Source organism: Natrix helvetica, assembly GCF_964273705.1.
Source record: "Natrix helvetica genome assembly, chromosome: 6".
NCBI lineage: Eukaryota > Metazoa > Chordata > Lepidosauria > Squamata > Natricidae > Natrix > Natrix helvetica.
This window is the reverse complement of record NC_138553.1, coordinates 74,962,318-74,986,754: the sequence shown is the minus strand read 5'-3', so window position 1 is coordinate 74,986,754 and position 24,437 is coordinate 74,962,318. Positions and strand designations below refer to the sequence as shown.

The following is a 24,437-nucleotide window of genomic DNA, read 5'->3' as shown; positions in this document are numbered from 1 at the left end:
TTTTTCCATCTCTACCCTCTTCAGCATCATCCAAACACCCAACTTAAAAAAGAAATTAGATTTTTTTTTATCCTGCCTTTATTAAGTACGGTAACTCAAGGCGGCAAACATACCTAACATTTCTACCCCCTCCATTTTTCTCACAACAGCCCTGTGAAATGAACTGGGCTGCAGTTTTTGTGAAATAAATCACTAAATAGCATAGGTTGAAAGGAAAAAAAAATAAAAATATATATTTAGAGCAGGCCAAGAAGTCATCAACACAAAATATCAAAATAGGTTTTCAGTTATTTAATTCAGGCATTGGGATTGTGTTCATCTTCCTTCTCCAATAATTTTGTACAATGTGAGGTTTGAGCGTTTTGCCTTCTATGTGAGAACATCTGGAAATATGTTCCTGAGGACAGACATTAATGTAGAGCCCCTAGAACAAACAAGTGCTTCTAAATACCAAAGATATAAAATTGGGGAGGTAAATGCCATCACACACATTATGAAGTCAAGTCTTGATTTGGCTTGACATTATGAAGTCATGGGACAAGTTACTGAATTGCTTTCATTTACAAATTACACAATTCTATACAGGCTGATGTCATGTTCCATATAACCATGGCTTCTACGCAGCACCTTTGATGAGAGTCTGCCAATTTAATCAGCCTCTGGGCTTCACAGAGATATTCTTTGAAGAGAAATATTGAAAAAAGGACTCTGGGAAGTGTATAGATATTGCCCACTAGGAATTGGCCTAATAAGGAAACATGTTAATTTTAACTATGTCTGATAGAATCCATGAGAATATCATTACCCAAAATATTCATCAAAAATAGGTAATTCATGTCATATTTGCAATGGAGTGCCTCCCCTACAGACACCCATAATTAAGTATGGTCTTGCTCTACTTTTGTAGAACATTTATAGACAATTAGGAACTTGGTTAGGCCCACTTGTATGCAGACTTCTTTCATATTTTATATGTCAGCCAACCAAGCTTTGTCACCCTAGTACAGGGGTCAGCAAACTGCAGCTCTGGAGCCACATGTGGCTCTTTCCTCCCTCTGCTGCGGCTCCGTCACTGGTCGGTGACACAATTTTGAGAAGAGCTTCCGGGGGGTGGTGGGGAGAGAAGAATAGTGAACCAGGAGAAGACTCTATGAAAAGGGGAGGGTTTTCCAGTTGTCTTCACAATTGATAGGGCTTTCGGTTATGACAGGTAGAGGAAAAGGTACGCTGCGCTAGGAGGAGACTCTATGATGGGGGAACTGAACTTCCAGTCAGCTCCAGAATTGAACAGGGGGCTTCTGGTTAGGATCTTTGTGCTCCCAATGTTTTCTTTTTTGTGGGAAACGGGTCCAAATGGCTCTTTGAGTGTTTAAGTTTACCAACCCCTGTCCTAGTACATTTGAAACAAGGGCAATACTGATAATAGTTATTTTAAAAATAATTTGCTGGATCCAGGGTTATCATTGCAGAAAAAAGGATTCAAAATATGCATCCAAAATATGATGTGTTTGAAGTTACGCACGTAGAATCTGAAGAATTGTGTTAGAGAAATTGCAGATGTTTTGTTTTATTCAATGCCGCTTTCATTCTTTACCAGTTTATTCCTTGACTGGGGGAGGGCCCTGTAGAATCTCCTCTGATTTCCAAGCAAATTCTGCTCTTCCTCCATATCTACAAACGTTTTCAATCCAGAAGAAAGGAAGTGTCTACTTCTTATTAGAAAGTACAGCTGCTACAATTAACGCAATTAGAAGGACAGCTCCACCCACAGAGACCAAGATAGTAATTACGATCATGCCTCCTGCCCGTTCAAACATTACATCGGCTGATTCATGGTTGGTCACTGGAACACAAAGAAATGCAGGGTTAAGAAGCAAACATTCCAAGAAGTATCAAAACAAACTCTAATTTAGATCCTTGTTATGTCTGTAATTTATTTTATTTTATTATTTTATATTTTATATTTTATTTTATTATTTTATTATTTTATTTTATTATTTTATTATTTTATTTTATTTTATTATTTTATTATTTTATTATTTTATTTTATTATTATTTTATTTTATTATTTTATTTTATTTTATTATTTTATTTTATTTTATTATTTTATTTTATTTTATTATTTTATTATTATTTTATTTTATTATTTTATTTTATTTATTTATTTTTTATTGACTGCCCATATTACCTCCCCTCTCCCCCACCAGCCAGGCCGCCAACCTGCTTCTGGATTCATTATTTATTTATGTAAATTTATTTATTTATTTATTTATATTTATTTACATTTATTTATTTATTTATTTATTTATTTATTTATTTATTTATTTATTTATTTATTTATTTATTTATTTATTTATTTATTTATTTATTAATTAATTATTTAGCCGCCCATCTTCCCTCTCCCTCCCAGCCAGGCCGCCAACCTGCTACTGGATTTATTATTTATTTATTTACATTTATTTATTTATTTACATTTATTTATTTATTTATTTATTTCGCCGCCCATCCTACTTCCCCTCTCCCCACCAGCCAGACCGTCAAGCTGCTACAGGATTGATTGATTGAATTGGCTGCCCATCTTACTTCAGAGTAAATCTGGGTGGCTTACAATTAAACCGGCCCTGCCTGGTCTTATAAAGCTGTTAAACTTTGACTTGATACAGGTGCCTAGTGAAAAAGCGCATGCACATTTCTTGCATGCTTGATTCCAAGACTTCATCATTTTCTGGCTGAAGCAGTTTTGTCCAAGAAAGTGAGAACTCTCAGCTGCTACATCTGAATAGTTATGCAGCCCCAATTTATGAATTCAACCATATGACTTTGTAAACCATGGCTTATGGCTCAGCATTGTGGATGGATCATTTTGTTCCCCAAACTATGGTTAAAGTCATATACAGAAATAGCCAACCTTGGGGGAATGAATTGCTGTTTATGGCATCACTGAGAGCCGAAGGTGTGCCCAGCAAATGGCTCCCGGGGGGATAATTGCCACAAGTTTCAATTTTACAGGATGCCCACTTGCCCAAATTCTAAATTTTCCCATTTGGCCCACCACCCTTGCCGCTTAGGGAGCATCCTTGCAAGAAAGGTGTACATTATGGTCTTCATTTGCAAATAAAGATGTTGCTGCTGGGATTTTCCTGGCTCTGGATTAAAACAATGGATTGATCCAGTCAGGGAGTTGTGGGCAGAAAATATTTTTTTAAACGGGGGAATGTCTTTTCTTCCTCTACTAATGAAGTAAGTAATCAATTATTGAAAGCTGCTTTCTTAAGATATGCTGCTGTGAAAAAAACCCTCTAACTCAACAATGTTGATATGAGCATAGAATGGAGAGACAGACAGACAGACAGACAGATAGATATACATGATAAATAAGATAGATAGATAGATAGATAGATAGATAGATAGATAGATAGATAGATAGATATAGATGATAAATAAGATGGATGGATGGATAGATAGATAGATAGATAGATAGATAGATAGATAGATAGATATAGATGATAAATAAGATAGATATAGATGATAAATAAGATAGATATAGATGATAAATAATATAGATAGATAGATAGATATAGATGATAAATAAGATAGATATAGATGATAAATTATATATATATATATATATATATATATATATATGTGTGTGTGTGTGTGTGTGTGTGTGTGTGTGTGTGTGTGTGTGTATAGATAGATAGATAGATAGATAGATAGATAGATAGAGAGAGAGAGAGAGAGATGATAGATAAGATAGATAGATAGATATAGATAGATAGACAGACAGACAGATAGAGATAGATTGATATATAGACAGAAAGAGAGAGACAGAGATGATAAAAAGTTCATAAAGCAGCCAAGAAATAATTCCCTACTAACATACCTGTATTCTTAGTCAAGTATCTTGAAACTTACCATTCCTGGTCTGTATGGCTGTTGACCAATCTGTATGTGCTCTTATGACAGACTTGTCATCCAAAAAAAAGTAGTTCACCCTTGAAATGAAAGAAGGAGCAAAAGATAAGAGAAAATGTTTCAGAATGTGGAAGGAGGGTTGATGAAAGATAAGAGCTTCAGAAAGATCTAGAAGGTATAAATGGTTGTTGGTATCTTCTGGACCCTTAGAAAATGCCATTTTTAAGCAAAATAAATGTTTCTTTTGGAAACATCCTTAAAAACAAAAAAAGAAGAACCTCATGAGACAATGGCTGAGGAACCATTCAATGAGGACACCTCATAAAACATAGAGAAGCCTAAACAGAAGTTTCAATAGAGATGAGTTAAAAAAGGCAAGATTAAAACTCCACACCTTTTTTACACGCATGACACAGGCAACAGACTAAAACAGGGGCCTTAAAAAAGGGTAGGAAAAAAAGGGTTAGAAACCTTATTAATTGACTTTTACTCAGAATATGTCATAAAAGTGTAATGTTATTGGAGGATTTTTGAAATAGCTAATGAATGCCATTATGTGGTTGTGTTTCTAAGTATGAATAATTTGAGGTAAAAGCACGTTCAAACAACTGTAGTCAAATGAGAATTCTGGTCCATTGATAGTAAGATATACAAAGAATTTTGATTTAAAGTGTACAATCTAATATGAACTACAAGTAATGACCGTGGAAGAAATGCACAAAAGTTATTTGTAACCAATCGACACGCTTTCTACAAGATGTAATGAAGTATTTATTCCAGAATAACTCTGGAATGCCTGGGCCACTGAAATGAAAAGGAATGAATTAGATCTATAGTGTCAAATCATAGTACTTTTGACAGTGATAATGTGCATTTTGGATTCAAGTTCTGTTAAGATACAGCCTGTTGTGCCTTAAAATGGCTTCTACTGTACAGCACAGTGGAGTTGCCATGGTAATGGCTTCACAGTATTCCACAAGGGGGCTCCCTCTGGTAAAGGGGATAGGTTCTTAAAACAAACAAACAAGCAAACACCCTAGGCCCACAGCTTCAAGCAAAGAGGGCAAGTTGTCGAGTGAGGTGACAGGAGTATTTCCTGTCTAATACAGGTTTAGGATAAATAAATATCCAGGCAACACCGGGTTATCAGCTAGTTACCTATAATAAGTAGAAGGCTTAAGAGGTTGGTTGCAGAAGGGGCCTTTGGTTTGACGGCAGAACTCTGTTCCCACCTGGTAGCCTACCACACTGATCAACTCATATTGGCTATCGTCCAGGTCAAGAACCAGAAGTCCCCTGGTCACTCTGCAGGAGACACTTTTAAATTCATCCGCAAAATACACCTGGGCCTGAGGAGTCCTACGGATATTCTCAATCTGTTCGGTATCTGTTACACCTGAAAAAGAATATAAAAGAGTGAAAACAGAAATATGAAAATCATTGGCCTGTTTCTTATATATATATTTATTTTTTACAAACAATATCAAATCAATGTGTGAACAGTGTGGCACTTGGGTGTCATGCATTCTAATACAAGTAAAACTAGTAAACTTAATCATAATTATTAAATTCAATCAACTTATATATTTCTAATAGGTAAAGGTAAAGGTTCCCCTCGCACATGTGTGCTAATCATTCCCGACTCTAGGGGGCGGTGTTCATCTCCGTTTCAAAGCCGAAGAGCCAGCACTGCCTGAAGATGTCAGGAAAGCCTCCGGAGGGCGAAAAATGGCCGAAAATCAGCTGGCCAGCGCATACATGCCTGCTGGAGCTGACAGGGCAACGCCTCGCGTGCCCTCAGAAATGGTTCCGTGTGCCATCTGTGGCACACATGCCATAGGTTCGCCATCACGTCCCTATAGCAATAAACTGGGATTCCTGGAATCCTTGCCAAACCCTGGCCAGTCCTATCTCAAAGGGCCTGTACTTTCACTGGCTACCCATCTAGATTGCTCTCCATTGCTCTCCATGCCTATGCTTGATTATTTTCAAGAGAGCCACAACATGTAATTATTCCATATCTCCTACTAGACGTCTCTTAAGCTCTTAGCAATAGCACTTAGACTTACTGTGTTTCCCCGAAAATAGGACAGGGTCTTATTTTCTTTTGACCCTCGAAATAAGCGCTTGGCCTTATGTTCGGGGAGGTCTTATTATTTTTGAGGTGCAGGAGGTGGCAAGCGTGGTCACCTCATGGCTGCTGCTGTGTTGCAATATTTTGGGGGAGGGCTTATTTTGGGGGGAGGCCTTATTTTTTGCACATGCGCTCAAAAGCCTGATTGAGCTTATTATCCAGAAAGGTCTGATTTTCAGGGAAACAGGGTCTATAGCACTTCACAGTACTTTACAGCCCTCTCTAAATGGTTTACAGAGTCAGCATATTGACCCCAACAACACGGGTCCTCATTTTACCCACCCGGGAAGAACGGAAGGCTGAGTCAAACCTTGAGCCAATTCGAACTGCCAAATTGCAGTCAGCCAACAGTCAGCAGAAGTAGCCTGCAGTACTGCATTCTGACCACTGCGCTTTAATGAGCTCTTCCCTTCCCAGTTCCCACAATGATTTCTCTCATTCTCCAATTCTAGATATTCTACACCCATTGCCTACAATGAGTTTTCTCATTCTACACCTACTAGAAATCTCTTTGCTGCCTCTTCCTTCTTGATGTAGTTACTACTGCTGTTTCCATAGCATATTTATCCAAAGGGTAGAACAGTGTTTCTCACCCTTGACAACTTTAAGATGTGTGGACTTAACTGGGGTCCCTTTACAATTCAAGGACCATGCCTTAAAAATGAAGGTGTTTATTATTAAAAATGAACCAAGCATCTCCAGTAACTAGAAAGCATAAATGTTGAAGTTGAGAGGCTTGTAAATAAAAGACAGATGGTCTCAGCAAGAACTTTTGTCTTTTTAAGTTGTTTGCTCAACTGCTTTGGAAATCAAAATTTGAAAGGACATCTGGAAGATCCTCCTCTGAGAAACATCTGGGAAACTTTAGTAAATGAGAAGAGTTTGATTGCAGGAATGCAATTTCTCAGCCTGAATTTTACTCTTATCTGTTCCTAATGTTGTATTTAAGTTGTTAAACATAATAAAGACTTGTATATTTCACGGTAAATACCTGGTAAAGTGGTTGCATCTGGAAGTTGAGCCACTGCTACTCTGACTGCGGTTGACTTAAACTTGGAGGAAGTGACACATTTTGGAATATTAATAATAAAACTGTTGCCCATGAAGGTGGTGAGAAGCATGCTGTTGTTAGTGGAGAAATCCAGGGCTAAAAAAAAAAGAAATATGAAATCAGTATGAATATTAGTGTATTTCTTCAGTCTATAAGCCACAGGATGACTCATTTTTCATGAAATGTGACAGCTTGGTGCAATTTATTCAGAAATGAAGTTTTCAAAAAGTATTAACATAAAAAGCCTGCAATGTTATGAAAACTGCTTCTTCTCTTCCACAAAGCATCATTTAACTCTATCCAGAAGATTCAATTAATTTTTTAAAAAAATATATCCAAATACTAAGGGAAGAATACTTCAGCGCTTCAATGCTTAAAAAGCAACAACCAACAACCGATCAACCAACCAACAAGGAAAAGCTGATGAAACATCTAAATTTCTCCTTCTCACCTCCTAAACCACAGGAGACATTGCAGGGAAGGACTTAGCAATCCTACTTTGTAGCAGTGAAAGAAAAAATCCTAAAATAAAATATAATAACAACAACAACAACAACAACAATAACAACGATGACGATGTTCTAGAATTGAATCTGTCCGAATGGAAACAGATTTTCCCTTTTAGTTTTTCCCCCGATTGTCTGAATAAGCCATGAATTGGCATGATGCAATAAAGTTATTTGTTTGCCTCTCTTCACACTCTTGGAATCTCATAAATAATATCTGCATTTTGGCAAATTGGCCTTGGCCAATTTGATGTAATTATGGGACCTTCTCCTTGGGGTACCTTCAGATACCCTTGACCTGCAATTCCTATGGTCCTTCTGGCTAGGTATCATAGAAGCTCTAAACTAAGACATCTGAATGGCTCCAGTTGGGCAAGTCTATATTAGTTCATGCAATTCCGATCTCGGTTTGACTGAAGAAGGTCATACTTACGGATTTTCTCAAGATTTTCTAATGGAATGGTCCATCCTGATCTCAAGCTGCCAACGAAAAACAGAAGCAAACCCAGATTCACACCGTAAAGCCGCATAGCTGGAATCTAAAGGTTTGATTTTCCTCAGAAGCTGCACTGAACTCCACCTGATTTGACAACTGAAAGGCAGTGACCAGAAGGATAGATTTTCCTCCTTTAAAAAAAAGGGAGGTCCTTTATGTCTGGCAAACATACAAATGGGCTGAGAAACAGGATAAACCTGAGAATCAGGCCATAGACCCAGTAAGGTAGGATATCTGTTATGCAAGGGGTTCTTCCAAATATTCAAAGCATGAAGCTGATCTATAAGAAAGGTTTTGCTTTATGGAATCGGGGCAGAAACCAGACAGCACTGTTTTCAGATTCAGGAATTGTTACACCGAGAAGACCATTGCAAAGGCATACTTTCAAGTATTCATATTTATTATTTATATATAGAATAGAATTCTTTATTGGCCAAGGGTGATTGGACACACAAGGAATTTGTCTTTGGTGCACATGCTCTCAGTTCATAATAAGACAAGATACATTCAAATCATAAGGTACAACACTAGATAGTCATAGGCAGTGGTAGGATTCAGGCAGTTCGCACCTATTCGGGAGAATCGGTTGTTAGCTTTCTAAACAGTTCGGAGAACCGGTTGTTGGGAGAAATCTCATTTTGGGTTTTTTTGCACTTTACAGGGCTAATCCTGTAAGGAAACATTTTGCTGTTGTTTCTAGCCTAATCTTCATTGCCCTGCTTACAGAAACTGCCTCTCCTGTCAACCCTTATTCCATTGTAACAGCTAAGGCGAAGCGCCCATCGACATGAGTGACACCGAGTTGGTCACACCCACCCAGTCACATGACTACCAAGCCACGCCTACCCAGCTGGTCATTAGGGCAGAGAACTGGTTGTTAAATTATTTGAATCCCACCACTGGTCATAGGGTACAAATAAGCAATCAGGAAACAATCAATATCAATCTAAATCTTGAGGATACAAGCAACAAAGTTAGTCATGCAGTCGTAAGTGGGAGGAGATGGGTGATAGGAACAATGAGAAGACTAATAGTAATAGTAACGGAGTCTTAGTGAATAGCTTGTCGGTGTTGAGGGAATTTGTTTAGCAGAGTGATGGTGTTCGGGGAAAAACTGTCCTTGTGTTTAGTTGTCTTGGTGTGCAGTGCTCTATAGCATCTGTTTTGAGGGTAGGAGTTGAAACAATTTATGTCCAGGATGCGAGGGGTCTGTAAATATTTTCACGGCCTCTTGACGTGTGCAGTGTACAGGTCTTCAATGGAAGGCAGGTTGATAGTAATTATTTTTTCTGCAGTTCTAATTATCCTTTGCAGTGCATGTATTATGCTCAAAGTAGTCATGTAGTATTGAGTCTAGTGCAGTTATTTCTACTGAGGAAGTGACTATAGTCTCACCATCTTAAAAAGAAGAAATTTAGGCTTATGTACTTTGAAGAAAATTCCAGTACATCCATATGGCTTATTTTAGCGCTTTAATGCTTAAGCACAAACAAGCTATATTTCGTCCTCCAAGAATGGATTGTCCAAATTTAAGCTAATTTATCAGCCTTGCTGGAAGTACTACAGAAGCTTCCCTTAAGTCAAGCTGGATCTCTGATGATTCCAGGGTTGTGTGTTGGAAACCCCATGAAAATGTTGCAGTTTCCTTCCCCAACTTTGCAATCGAGCTCAGAGGAAAGCTAAAAATAAAAATAAAAATTTCAGTACATGTTAGGCCTAGTTATTGAAAGGAAACGTTAATTGTAGATCCCATATGTAGCAATCTGAAAAAAAATATCCAAATCTAAGACAAGTCCTTTCCTTTTTAGTAGACATTCCTTTCCATAACACAGAACCTATTTGACATTGCCTTCTTCGTTTCTTCTCTGATTTCCTGGTCAAGATGTTCATGCTGAGATTTCTTGTAGGTTTCTCATCCAAGATCTGTACTAACTTAATTCTGCCCTCCACTTCCCACCCCAGATCAGACAAAGATTTTCTGATGGCTTTACTCAAGCTGTAGAGTTCTTTGAAAGAACCAAACCCCTACGTTATAGGGGTCCACACTGATGGACCTCACTCAATGGACAAGCACCTTAAAGGTAGCCTAAGTGTTGTGGCCCAGCAGCAGCCAGCTGTGCTGTTGGTAGACTCTGACAGCTCAGACCATTGTGGGACTGCTCTGGAGGATGAGGAAGACTCTGGAGGGTATTTGGAATCAGAGCAGGAACTAGAGAGGCCTGTTGGCCACCAGGTGGCATCTGAGTCAGGGAGCAGTGAGGAGGAACAGAGGGAGGTTGTCCTTGATATGCCTGTGCGTAGAGCTGAGAGGAGAAAGGAACAGCTGTGGAGAAGATGTCATAGAAGGAAGTAGGGACAGCTGGCTAAGGTTGTGGCCCCTCCCAAAGAGTTTATAGGTGGAGCGACGGGAGAGGAATCTTTGTAGGAAACAACAGTCCATTTTACTAGCCGTTGAGAACGCATTCCGTAAGTCTAATCTTGGTTTCTTCAAGCTGGCGTTCTAGGCTCCTAGCCAAGGGGTGGTTTTATCTCTGTAATTAGTCGTGGTAGACAGCCAAGCCTGTGTCTGCATATCCATTAGAATCATGGGACAGAACACCTAGGTATGGAAGAAATACAAGGCCTTCGTTTATAAACACTTGCAGAAGAATTCTTACCATCTATTTCCTGCTATGAACCTTGTCATTTCACAGGGATGTTCAGCATTTCTTCATATTGTCCAGATAAGCCTAAACTCAAGTTTTCTTTTAATCTTTCCAGTCAAGCTCAATTGCACATGGAGGAAATTGGACTCCTATCTTGCACTTGAATAAATGCTTTTATTCTTGCTTATTTCCTTTCCCTCTCTGCATTATACTGACTCTTTCATGCTGCAAAATTCCTCAAGTAAAGGTAAGAAAAAATTCAATGGCTCTTATCATTGGGTCTAGCAAAACTGCCTAAACAGAGGGATAGAATCAAGATCACGTCAAGTGTTAATACCATTTTATCATGCCTTGGTAAGGCGATGCTTGGAATACTGCATCCAGTATTTTGGTCGCCACGATATAAAAAAGATGTGGAGACTCTAGAAAGAGTGCAGAGAAGAGCAACAAAGATGATTAGGGGACTGGAGGCTAAAACATATGAAGAACGGTTGCAGGAACTGGGTATGTCTAGTTTAGTGAAAAGAAGGACTAGGGGAGACATGATAGCAATGTTCCAATATCCCAGGGGTTGCCACAAAGAAGAGGGAGTCAAGCTATTCTCCAAGGCATCTAACGGTAGAACAAGAAGCAATGGATGGAAACTAACCAAGGAGAGAAGCAACCTGGAACTAAGGAGAAATTTCCTGACAGTTAGAACAATTAATCAGTGGAACAACTTGCCTCCAGAACTTGTGAATGCTCCAACACTTGAAGTTTTTAAGAAGAGATTGGATAACCATTTGACTGAAGTGATGTAGGGTTTCCTGCCTAAGCAGCAGGTTGGAGTAGAAGACCTCCAAGGTCCCTTCCAACTCTGTTATTCTATTCTAAAAACAAAGCCCAGTTGCCTTTTGGGGAAAAAAAGTGCACCAAAGTATTTATAATAGAAAGACTGGCTTTGCCCCATTTGAATGTACTCCAAGCATTTAGAAACCAGGCAGAGCTTTGACCACATATGCCAGCTACCACGTTGATATTTTTTTTTTACCAAACCTGCAGTACCCCTTGTTTATTCTCAAGCAAGAATTTCCTGCCTGTACCTTCGTTTTCTCATTCACACTTGGAAAGGTGAGATTTCTGAAGGATCAAACCACAATATTTGTGACCTTCTCAGGGATAAAAATCGCAGTCTATGTCACTAGGTGGGCTTTTGGGTATGTCATTCAGAGAGACACTGGATGGTAAGCACACAGTGCGATTCCAAGTATTCGAGACAGGATACTGGAGGAAGTAATGAATGGTTGCATTTAAGTGGTCAATGAGCAGCTTAAGGAATGTGAAGCTCTTGGCCTTTTGCTTGTCAATATCTCACTGGCTGAACCAGTAAAACAGTGTGCTGTTCAGAAATGTACACTGAAACCTGAAAAAGAAGTTTAATCCAGATTCTGTCTGGCCCCACCTGTACCATTTGCTGGCCTACCTTTCATCCTTTTGTCCAAGTACAGGGAGTCCTCGACTTACAACAGTTCATTTAGTGACCATTCAAAGTTACAACGGCACTGAAAAAAGTGACCCACGACCGCTTTTCAGAGTGACCACCTTTGCAGCTTCCCCATGATCTTGGGATCAAAATTTAGAGGCGTAGCAACTGGTTCATATTGACGACCGTTGCACCGTCCCCGGCGTTGTGTGATAACATTTTGCCACCTTTTGACAGGCAAAACCAATGGGGGGGGGGGGGGGAAGCCAGGTTCACTTAACAACCGTGTTACAAATTTAACCACTGCAGTGATTCACTTAAGCCCTGTGGCAAGCCCTGTGGCAAAACCCACTTGACAAATTTCACACTTAGCAACATAACATTTTGGCCTCAATTGTGGTCGAGGATTACCTATAATTCAGGGGTGTCAAACTCAAGGCCCGTCGTCCAGATCTGGGCCCGTGGAGTGCTTAGATCTGGCGCACCCTGGAAATAGCGAAGGATCGGCCCACAATGCCTCTGCCAGCGAAAACAGACCTCGGGAGGGCTGCACGCAGATCCTCCGGAGCTGTTTTCGCTGGCATTGGGTTGCCGGAGGCCGTCACAGCCAGGGGTGGGTTCTGGATTCTTTTACTGCTGGTTCACTCAAGGATGCGTTTCTGGCGCATGTGCAGAAGCAAAAAACAAGATGGCGGCGCCTATGGTGCTGCTGATAGAACCAATTCGGGTCGTGCACAGCCGAGTTACTACCTACTTGGCTGAGCCGATCCAAACCGGTAGGAACCTACCTCTGGTCACAACCAAAAACAGAGATCAGGAGCCCATTTTCTCTGGCCACCACAGCCACCCTCGACATGAGTAATGGTGAGCTGGCCACACTCACTCCGGCCCCCTAAGGTCAAACACAACCCTGATGCAACCCTTAATGAAATCAAATTTGACACCCTTGCTGTCATTCAAGGCCTTGACTTGTGCATCGGCTTCACACATAATCCAGACAGGGGGGGGGGGGGTTCTTTGAATGCACGTCCCACTCTCTGCTCTCTTCTTGTATGAGCTGCACATCCGCAGAGGACATTGGGGATAACCATATATCAGTTTTAGCTTCTCAGCAAGGCAGCCACAGATTAAAGCACTTGTAAAAGGTGATTTAAAAACCACACATTTCCTCAATGGTTACTTTTCCCTTCCAGTGATCCATTCTAAAGGTGGTCTTTTGGGGCAAAAAAATAGGATACGAAAAATGGAACAAAGGACCTATGATTTTTCTCTGAAACCACATTAGCTTGGTTTTTAAACATTATTGAACTTACATTATTTTATTTTATTTTTTACAAAAGAGATATCTCTTCACATTTTATTGGACAAATTCCAGTTATGAACTTTGAGTGTTATTTGAAATGTTTTAAATAAAAATCATCAAAGGAAAAGGGAAAAATACACAAAGAAAGGCACAAAGGTAAAAAAATATTGCCCGATTGATCCTCTGAATGAAATGTCATCTAAGTGCCTTCTCACCCAGAACTTGGCCAGAAAGTATTTCAACACCCAAGTAAACTTAGCCAGCCCATTACTCCACCATTGACCTGCTATTCATTTGGTTGATAAGCTGTGCTAACAGGTTAAGCTACATGCCTTCATAGCCTATAATATTTAACTGCATCACATTTAAATAGAGCCTGTTGTTGCTATGAATTTTGACCATGCTCACCTCACTGAAAGAAAACCATATTTGAGAAATGACTCGAGGACACTTGTGGAATTCAACTTGCATTTACACCACTCCCTTTTTCCCTGAAAATATGTTAACAATGTAAGATACAGCAACAGCTGTAGAATATTCAGCACTTTCTACTGAGCGTTATCCTCTAATAATGTGCAGCATTCTTCTATGCAGGAGTAAATTGAAGGTAGAATAGAAATTGAACACAGACAGTCCTCAACTTGTAACCACAAACGAGCCCCAAATTCCTGCTGTTAAGTGAGACATTCGTTGAGTGAGTTTTGCTCCATTTTATGGCCTTTCTTGCCACAGTTGTTAAGCGAATCACTGCAGCTGATAACTTAGTAATCTGGTTGTTACGTGAATCTGATTTTGCTTGTCAGAAGATTGCAAAAAGGGGTTTACTTGACTAATGTGGTTTCAGAGAAAGATCATAGGTCCTTTGTTCCATTTTTTGTATCCTATCTTTTTGCCCCAAAAGACCACCTTTAGAATGGATCACTGGAAGGGAAAGGTAACCATTGAGGAAATGTGTGGTTTTCAAATCACCTTTTACAAGTGCTTTAATCTGTGGCTGCCTTGCTGAGAAGCTAAAACTGATATATGGTTATCCCCAATGTCCTCTGTGGATGTGCAGCTCATACAAGAAGAGAGCAGAGAGTGGGACATGCATTCAAAGAACCCCCCCTGCTGAGGCTGGTTTCTCGCTACCAGAGATGGGTTCCTACCAGTAAGGACCAGTTCATCCGAATTGGTAGTAACTCGGGGGGACATGTGACCGTACCGAATCTATCCTGGGCGCCGCCATCTTTATTTTCTGTTCTGCACATGCGCAGAACAATCTTCATTGAAAAAAATGTAATTTCCCACCTTTTTTTTAATGGTGTGCGCATGCCCAGACCTTTTTAAGTGCAAATGTACGCACAACATTTTTCAGGCATCGAACGGGTAGTAATGCCGCAGGGAACGGCTTGGTATCATAGTATGACCTGATTTGGCAAGGTCTTCCAGCCCAAAGGAAACATGTAGAAACGATTGGTATAAATGACAAAAATTATATTATTTGTACTACAGTGCCCATGATAATATCAGGGTTTGGACGATGCCCACGTCCAAATAAAAAAAATATTCTATAATAGACCAGGAAATTTTTGGTTTAACTTTTGTTCTGGTTCCCCCCCCCCCCTTTTAGGCAATGTGCTTTCCCAGGTGCAAAACCATCAAAGCCACACTAACATATAGCTTCTAATGATGTTGAAGGGTTGTACTGCACAATTCTAGTCAAAAAGTTGCATCCCATCCACAAACAGTCTTAACTGATTCCTCCTGCTAGCAAGCCACTCAATAAATGTCCTTGATTTCACAAGTTATCATCCTAAAGATAACTATCACAGCCACAATTGCATCATCCAACACCTTCCCTCCTTACGGTGATGCACCTACCATAGAAAAGGAGAGGCTGTTGATTGTGTTGTAGCCGCCACCAAGGCTTTTTTGATCCCACCTGGAATGACCTCTACCCAATTCCCCACCTTATCTCAAAAGTATTCAAAAAGTATCCATACCTGTAGGCTGTATCCTTGGATCGTCTTGTAAAGTAATCCATGTGGATTACAAGCTTCTCGGATGTTTGGGTCCAGAAGATATGCTGCTCCACACCAACTTGGATTGGTACAATTTTAGGTCAGGCAGCATTGGCAGCATCTGATAATTTGGGATGAGATGCACAATTCACAGGTCTAACGCTGCAGCTCTGTACAGTTCATTTCGGTTTCTGTTTGTTTCTTCAAAATGAACGGAAATTAGAGGTTGACTTCCGTTGTCCATCCAGGATGTTCTGGAAGCATTTTCTGCAACAGAAAATGATGGGATAGTTCTGTTCATGCAGCATCAAGTTATAGCTGTCAAATCCTCCCTGGGAATCTTGGCGAATCGAAAGGATGTCCTGCAAGATAATCCCACCCAAACAATTATAGATCCACCAGATGGTAAACATTTGATCATAAAATCTTTAGAGGGACTGCTGTCAACTTCGGAAAAGTTTGGATTTACCAAGCTGTACTGAATAGAATTTGGGTCAGGGTGATGGGGGCAATTAGAAGCTCTTCCATTCTTCATTTTCCTGAATTTTTCCACAGCTTCATTTCCACACCCCCTTACTACTGGATAGAGCAGTGTCTCTCAAACTTGGCAACTCGCTGGCTGAGGAATTCTCGGAGTTGAAGTTGACACATCTTGAACTTGCCAAGTATGAAAGACAATGGTATATAGCAGTGATGGCGAACCTATGGCACGCGTGCCACAGGGTGCACGTGGAGCCATTTGTTCACCCTTTTTTAAAGCCATTTTTCGCCCTCCCCAGGCTCCAGAGGCTTTATAGGAGCCTGAGGAGGGCAAAAAGAGCCCCTCTGCCCCCTCTCCGGAGGCTTCATGAGCTTCCGTGAAGCCTCCGGAGTGCAAAAAACCAGCCCTATGGGCAAACCGGAAGTTTGGAAACGGATTTCCGGTTTGCTCGGAGGTTCGTTTTGACTGCTCCGGAGGCTTCAGGAAAGCGTCCTGAAGGTCCCTGAAGCCTCCGGAGGGCTTCCGGGGAGGGCGGGGGAGGCTGTTTTCGCCCTCCCCAGGCTCCTATAAAGCCTCTGGAGCCTGGGGAGGGCGAAAAAAGCATGCAAAAAATGGGGGGTCGCTCCTTTAGTGTGCGCATGCGCACTGGGGGGGGGTGTCGCACATTGCATTATGGGTGCGGCACACCCACACACGACCCCCCTGCGCTCCCCCCACTTATGGCATGCGAGCCAAAAATGGTTGGCCATCGCTGGTATATAGGAAGTCTAGACTTGCACATTTCTAACTTGTTCAGCCAAGGAACATGGCCTGAATCCAGGGGTGGGATTCAAAATTTTTAGCAACCAGTTATCTGCCTGGTTGCTGGGTGGGCATGGCCCATGGTTGCTGTGGCCTACTCAGCCTCCTGCAGCATGGTGCGGGGGGGCATTTTCGCCCTCCTCAGGCTCCAGAGATTTTCCTTGAGCCTTATATCAGGAGGCTGAAGCAGACCCCAAGTCGGAATTTCTCCCCCACTCCAACCCACACAAAAAGACCCCGAAGGGGGAGACTCTCTGCAGCAACACAAGCGGTCATTGCACGTATCCAGCCCAGGGGCCGTAGGACCCCTGATTTAGTGCAATATAAAAAATACAAATAATTTTTCTGCAGACCACCAGTTGGTGACTGCTGCATTAGAGGACAGCAAAGAGGTATAAAAATCTCTAGTTTTTTGCTGCCCTCTAGTGATCGACTTGAATTCTGGTCTAGTACCCGTAGCTGTAAGTACAGAAATGCACAGTAATTCAAAAATGAACTAGCGCTAAACTTTTATTTACGCTTCACATTTATGTAGCTGCCCATTTAACAAACATGACTCTTACTGATGAAAAAGTTATTTAAAAACTTTACGGACAATTACTAGAGGTTGTTAGAAGAAGAGCAAGTTAAAGGAACAATGATAGCTTGGGAGAAAAATTTTGGGCATGGGATTGAATTAGAGAAGCGGCAGAAATTGTGGTCTCAAAATTACAAAATGACAATGTCAACAGCATATAAAGAAAATTTGTATAAGATGTTTTACAGGCGGCATCTACCCCCGATGAGAATAGCAAGAATGTTCAAGAATAAATCAGAAAAGTGTTGGAAATGTCATCAGACACCGGGCTCATATTACCATATGTGGTGGACTTGCGCAGAAGCTAAAAGATATTGGAGTAAGATCCACACTTGGTTGGAGAAAATGACACGAAAACATATAGACCTTAAACCAGAGACTTTTTTATTGGGAATTATACCAGAAACATATAATAGAGACTTGAAATATTTGATTGTAAATGTTCTAACAGCAGCTAGAATTGTATTTGCAAAAAAATTGAAAAATGAGAAAATACCAACACAGAAGGAAATTATTCAAAAAATTATGGAATGTGCGGAAATGAGTAAATTGACATTTGAAATTAGAGAACAAGAAGATGAACTATTTTATAAGGTTTGGGATTTGTTTTATCAATGGTTAGATAAAAAATCATGGTAATGGAAAAAGTGGAGAACTTTTTTATATTTTAAGAATAATAGAATGGTATATGCAAAACTGTAAGGGTTTAGCACTGTTAAACAGAGTAGAACGATGTAATGGAATGATGTTGTATGTATAATTTTATTATATAGAATATTTTGCTTAAATTATAGGAATAATAACTGGAGTTGAACTATTGATGCAAAATGATGTTGTATGTATGGATTCAATATTTTGAATATTTTTGTTTGAAATTAAGGAATAATAATTATAGTTGAAAAATTGACATATATCAAAAATGTACTTATGTTTATCTAATGAACAATTGGTGATTCGATATATAATTGTAAGTGGTGACCAGGGAAAGGACTCACAAAATCTTGTAACCAGACGACACGCTATATGAAATGGAAGATGGTTGTATGTGTTTTATGTTTTTGTTTAAAAATTTAAAAAATCTTAAAAACAAACAAACAAACATGACTCTTGGCAGCATACAACAAAGAACAACCATAAAAAAATAACTATTTAAAACATTCCACAATAAAAACATCAGTATTCTTTCTAAAAGACTGAAGGAGAGCCTCTTTTGACGTAAGTATTGTAGACAACTCTGAATTTCTCCATTTCCCTGAGATCACCTACAGTATTGGGACAGCTATGTTTTGGTCATAATATGTAGAATATGGTAAGATCTAGAGCAGTGGTTCTCAATCCGTGGGTCGGGATCCCTTTGGGGGGTCGAACGACCCTTTCACAGGGGTCGCCTAAGACCATAGGAAAACACATATTTTCGATGGTCTTAGGAACTGAGACACCAATTTTATGGTTGGGGGTCACCACAACATGAGGAACTGTAATTAAAGGGTTGCGGCATTGGGAAGGTTGAGAACCACTGATCTAGAGGGTTGGGTAGAGGAAAATGGTGAAGGGCAGTATTTTTTTAACCTTAGCCATTTTAAGATAGACTTCAATTCCCAGAATTTCCCAGCCAGCATAGAATTTTGGGAGTTGAAGTCCACCCATCTTAAGGCGGCTGAGGTTAAGAAACATTGGTTTAGGACAGGGGTCTCCAACCTTGGCAACTTTAAGACTTGTGCACTTCAACTCCCAGAGTTCCCACAGGTCTTAAAGTTGCCAAGATTGGAGACTTCTAGTTTAGGAGACAGGACACTATGGCTGATCAGAAATCTTGCATTAAAAATGGAAAGTCTCCGTTACAGGGACCACTAGTTGCACACATGGCATTTGACCTGTTGTAAATATAATAAATTGAACAATTTAGGTAATTTCTGTGTCCCTTTTTCCTCCAAAGGGGTCAAGAAAATGGATATATAGGTACTGCTTCACTTTAATTTCAAGGGATCCTCCAAGGGCTCATTGGAACCATACTTCCTGGTCACATGGACAAGTGGCTGTGCTTGACCATCTCTGCATCTCTAATCAAAGATGCTTGGAGTTTTTTCATCCCAAAGCTTGAAATATAACTACAAATGCTGAACTAATGGAAATAATGTCTTTCCTAATTGGCTAAGTTGACAATTTGGGGCCAGTTGTCATGAAACTGTTGGAAGAAATGTCCTTCTGGGTTCAGTTCCAAGTGGGGAAAAATAACACTGGAAACATGGAGGCTGCTTGGAAAGATGTTTTAATGGTGGGCAGGATCACATGTCTTGAGCTCTTGAACAGAAAAAGGAGATCACTTGCTTCAAGATGTTGGGTGAAGAAGAAAAGAGTCAGAGATGCCGAAAGTCTCTAGTTTTATGCTCTCTCTGGCTTTGAACCTGAGCTTGTATTCTGATTGGTTGTCAAACTCCCATGGGGACATGCAGGAGCAACTCTCTAGGTTGTGTTTTGAGTCTACCTTTGGTTGAGTATTGCTTCTTCCCAGGTGCCCTGTGGTGAGATGGGTAAAGGGCCAATACTATCATGCCTTAATCCCCTGGAGCTTATCGGGGAGCTCTTTGTTATGTAGAATAGAATGGCTCAGGCCTTTTAATGGCCCATTGACAAACGTGGGGGCTTTTAAGAGTGAGTCTGTTTCCTGCCTAAAAACATGTTTCTCCATTTCTTATCCAGGGAACTATAATATTCTGCCTTTTCAATATTTCCCAGGATATTTCATTTTTCTAGGAGAGGCGTGGGTTTTAACTTCCTACAAAACAAACATGTTTTAAACAATTACTTGTTCCAACTTTACATTTTTGGGAAAGCCTGATAATATTTTATGAATCATGATATTAATACGTGTATTTAAATAATATGGGGACTGGCATTAAAACAATACATAGAATTACTGACGGAACAAAAAAAATGAAAACTGATAATTCAACATGAATATGTATGCTAAATGTAATAATAATATATGAGTTGTATTAGGTAGAATATGGTGATTGATATAAAAACAATATATTGAAATATTGAATAATCAAATAACAAGTTGAATAAGCAATAATGGAAGATCTGAATGGAAGATAAATGTTGGTATTAATACTAGTTATATACGTTTGTTAAATGTAACAAATATGATTGATAATATTTTATTCACACCAAAAGGTATGAGTGGGTGTATTTCATTTGCTTCTGTTGCATGTTGCTCTTTTGGTTGACTTTTCTTCTTACTAGATCGTTTTTTTCAATTGCTTAGGAGTTTAGTGGTCCATTTCAGGAAACTCAGTTTTGCAGCAATTCTTCTCAGCCCCAAAGATCTTACAATCAACAAGCCTCTCTTCTGTCTCTCTATTTATCTTCTGGAGGTTGGGGAGGTGAAAATTGGGCCTGTTTTTTTGGCCTCCTGGGGCATCTGTGCACCCTATTCTTCACCTCCCCTGCCTTCAGAAACATTCTTCAGCAAAAAACGGACAAAAATGGCCCGTTTTTTGGCCAAAAACAGTCCTTTTTCACCCGTTTTGGCCTCTTGGGGCTGAAAGGTGGGTGGGCCAGCCTCGTGGTCCTGTGGGCCGAATTAATGGCTTCGGTGGCCGCATGTGGCCCCCGGGCCATAGTTTGAGGACCCACAGATTAAAGTCATGTCTGTTTTGTCTAATCAAAATCTCTATCATGGAACATCTCAGGCATTTTACATCCCATTACTCCAGCAATGTCTTTCCTGTGTGGCAACAATTGCCATGCCAAAGTTTGATTTCAGGAAGACTCTTTTAACAGCTTCTAGAAGGTTTTTAAAGGCACATAACTATTTACTGTAAAAGACTGATCTATCCTTCATATGTAATGAGTAAGACCCTACGAACCTCAGGCTAAGAGTTATTTTCCCACATGTAGGAAAAACATTCGCCAGACTTAAGTAGGGCCATGTTGTTGAAATCCTCCATTATTAGGAGTTGCACCACCAGATTATCACTACGAATGGGTGGCTGGGGACCGGCTGAATGAGCCTTAATGTTTCTGGAAGTCTCTTTAATGGCTTGCTAAATGGACAACCTCCCTTCAGGGACAGGAGCAGAAGAGACCCCGCCATTTTAAATTGACTGAGGCCAAGTTGACTGAACATTTCTTTCATTCTCGACTTCACCAAGCTGGCACCTTTCAGAGAAGTTGAGCTTCAGTTCCTTGGCTTGCCAAGTTAGGGAAGGAGTCAAATACTTCTGGAGGATATAAATTCTGTGGGAAGTGAGCAAAATGAATGTTTTAAGATGCCTTTTAAATTGTATTTACAAATTACAAGAAAAAAAATCACAAAACAGCTGTAGGAAGTCAGCACCCACCCCTCTCCTAGGAAAATGAGATATTTTAGGAAATGTTAAAAGGGCAGAATATTTCCCCTAAAAGGGAGGCAGAAACTCAGCTGCCCCACCTTTGTCAACAGGCCATTAAGGCCTGAGCCAGTCTATTCTACATAACAAAGATCTACCTCCTTCAGGGAGAGCCATAATAGGAATCCCAAAGCCCTTTAATTATATCATCACCCAGCAAAGGCTCAACCAAGCTTGGGACTCAAAAGACAACCTATAGAGTTGCCCCTGCAGGGCCCCTATTTATCTACTTGCCATCACATGCTTTCGAACTGCTAGGTAAGCAGGAGCTGGTGCAGGTAACTTGATAGTCTCGAACTGGACTATCACCTTCCTAGCTGACAAGCTCAGTGTCTTTAACTGTTGAGCATTTCACCCCCTTCTTTAGGATTATCGGGAATTAATCTTCTTCTTGAGGAAGGTGAAATAAAACCTCAAAATATTTATCAGGTCCCCAACAGCATCTCCTAATTCTGTGGTTTTCTTGCTTGTTCCAAAATCATCAGCTTCAGCTCTTTGATTACCCATCTTACAACTTACTAGGAGATTTATTTATTTAACAGTTTTAGGCACACACAGACACACTTTCACTCTCCATTATCTCTGGGCATATTGTACCTAAAAAACTTAAAAACCATACAAAAACTAAAAGCCTGTAGAGATTCTTAGTCGTCCAGATCATAGTTGAGCCAAGGGTGCTTTTTTCAGGAGGCAACTGGACTTCCTTGTTTTTTCTTTTGAAGACGTTTCGCTTCTCATCCAAGAAGCTTCTTCAGCTCTGACTGGATGGTGGGGAATGGAAGGATTTATTATTGCTGGCAAACAGGCTGGTCATGCATGCATCCTGTTACAGCGTGGTTGAAGCACTTTATCTGTGTCCTGAGTAGCACTCCTGGTTCCTGCAGTCTGCAATTATTATGGATTTTTTGGGGTGGGTGGGGAATCCATTCCTACTCCCACACCGTTCAAAGGATGTTCATCCCAAATTGCATAGCTAAAAGTCTGTAGAAATTCTCAATCACCCAGGTCACGGTTGTCCCAAAGGTGCTTTTTCAGGAGGCAACTGGGTTTTTTTTTTCTTTGAACCAGCTGTCTGCAAGGAATATAAATCCTTCCATTCCCCACTATCCTGTCAGAGCTGAAGAGGATTCTTGGATGAGAAACCAAAAAGAAAAAAACAAGAAAGTTGCCTCCTAAAAGGGCGCCTTTGGGTCAGCTAGTAAGAGGATCTGTTGTGCCAACCCAGACTTTGAAGGTACATGAATCACTCATCTGCAACCCCCCCCCCCCCCCCCGAGATCCTGCTTCCAGCTGAGCATCTGTGTAGGATGCCTGAGCTTCAAAGCTGGGCCCATGGGAGCGATGGGAGTTATTTAACATTTATGATATGGATTTACAGAGCCGTCCCCATGGAAATCCATGCCATATTGTGAGGCAGGTGCCTGGGTCCAATCATGGGTTTTGTGTGATGCCATTTCATCGCCGTGATAAAAGCAAGGCGTTTGCTAATCAGTGACTTCTGTTTTTAAATGCAATACCTACAAAGCATGATTTTGCCTGCCGAAAAAAGTGTCTTTATCTTCCACTAAATTTTTGGATGATTTTTTGGTATTTTGCTTTAGGACCAGAATCCACTCTGCAATGCAACCGGTTCGGGGCATTTCTACTTGTCCCTGGAAGACACAAAAGGGATTGTAATAAGCAGCTGCCAAAAAAGCCAACCCAGTTCTAGACTGCATAAACAGAGGGACAGAATCAAGATGAAGTGTTAATGCCACTTTATAATGTCTTGGTAAGGCCACACTTGGAACCCTGCCTCCAGTTTTGGTCGCCACGATGTTAAAAAGATGTTGAGACTCTAGTGCAGAGAAGAGCAACAAAGATGATTAGGGGACTGGAGACTAAAACATATGAAGAATGGTTGCAGGAACTGGGTAGGTCTAGTTTAATGAAAAGAAGGACTAGGGGAGACATGATAGCAGTCTTCCAATATCTCAGGGGTTGCCACAAAGAAGAGGGAGTCAAGCTATTCTCCAAGGCACCTGAGGGTAGAACAAGAAGGAATGGGTGGAAACTAATCAAAGAGAGAAGCAACTTAGAACTGAGGAGAAATTTCCTGAGAGTTAGAACAATTAATCAGTGGAATAGAAGTTGCCTCCAGAAGTTGTGAATGCTGCAACACTGGAAGTCTTTAAGAAGATGTTGGATATCTATTTGTCTGAAGTGGTGTAGGGCTTCCTGCCTAAGCAGGGGGTTGGACAGGAAGACCTTCAAGGTCCCTTCCAACTCCGTTATTCTATTCTATTCTATTCTATTCTATTCTATTCTATTCTATTCTATTCTATTCTATTCTATTCTATTCTATTCTAATAATTTTAGGAATTGCCATGAGGTTCAAAGTGGGTTGGCGATTGCAATTCCCGCCAGTGCCTATTTCCCTTCCTTACCTTTTCTCGACATCAGCGGGGCGCCCAAGCGCTGGTGCTAAAGGAGCCGTCGGCTTGGGCACGGCGGTGGATCACGACGCCGGCTGCAGGAAAGACGCCGCTGGCAGGTCTGGCTTTCCCGCGGCTTCCCCGCCTCGGCTGCAGTAGCAGCCTCGCGGTCCGGGAATGGGTGACGTCAGGGGTCCAGCCCGGGCTCGGCCACGCCCTCCCTTCTTCGCGGCCCTCCATTGGCTGCGACGCGCC

The 24,437-nt window shown here is 40.6% G+C and overlaps 1 protein-coding gene across 4 annotated transcripts; it reads right to left on the bottom strand.

Annotated features, from left to right (window-relative positions):
• Nucleotides 1-131: 131 nt before the first annotated feature.
• LOC309393987 (uncharacterized protein) lies at nt 132-24,356 on the bottom strand. 4 transcript variants are annotated; one of them, XM_081956628.1, is made up of 6 exons: nt 24,195-24,356; nt 23,290-23,420; nt 7,041-7,196; nt 5,074-5,311; nt 3,916-3,995; nt 132-1,843 (listed from the first exon to the last, which is right to left on the bottom strand). In XM_081956628.1, exons 2-6 carry the CDS (start codon nt 23,294-23,296, stop codon nt 1,707-1,709), a joined length of 618 nt encoding a protein of 205 aa, XP_081812754.1. In that variant the 5' UTR covers nt 23,297-23,420; nt 24,195-24,356; the 3' UTR covers nt 132-1,706. The 4 variants fall into 4 exon arrangements, 3 of the variants coding, with proteins under 3 accessions (XP_081812754.1, XP_081812755.1, XP_081812753.1); XM_081956629.1 differs by lacking the exon at nt 23,290-23,420 and adding an exon at nt 8,040-8,086; XM_081956627.1 differs by lacking the exon at nt 23,290-23,420.
• Nucleotides 24,357-24,437: the final 81 nt, after the last annotated feature.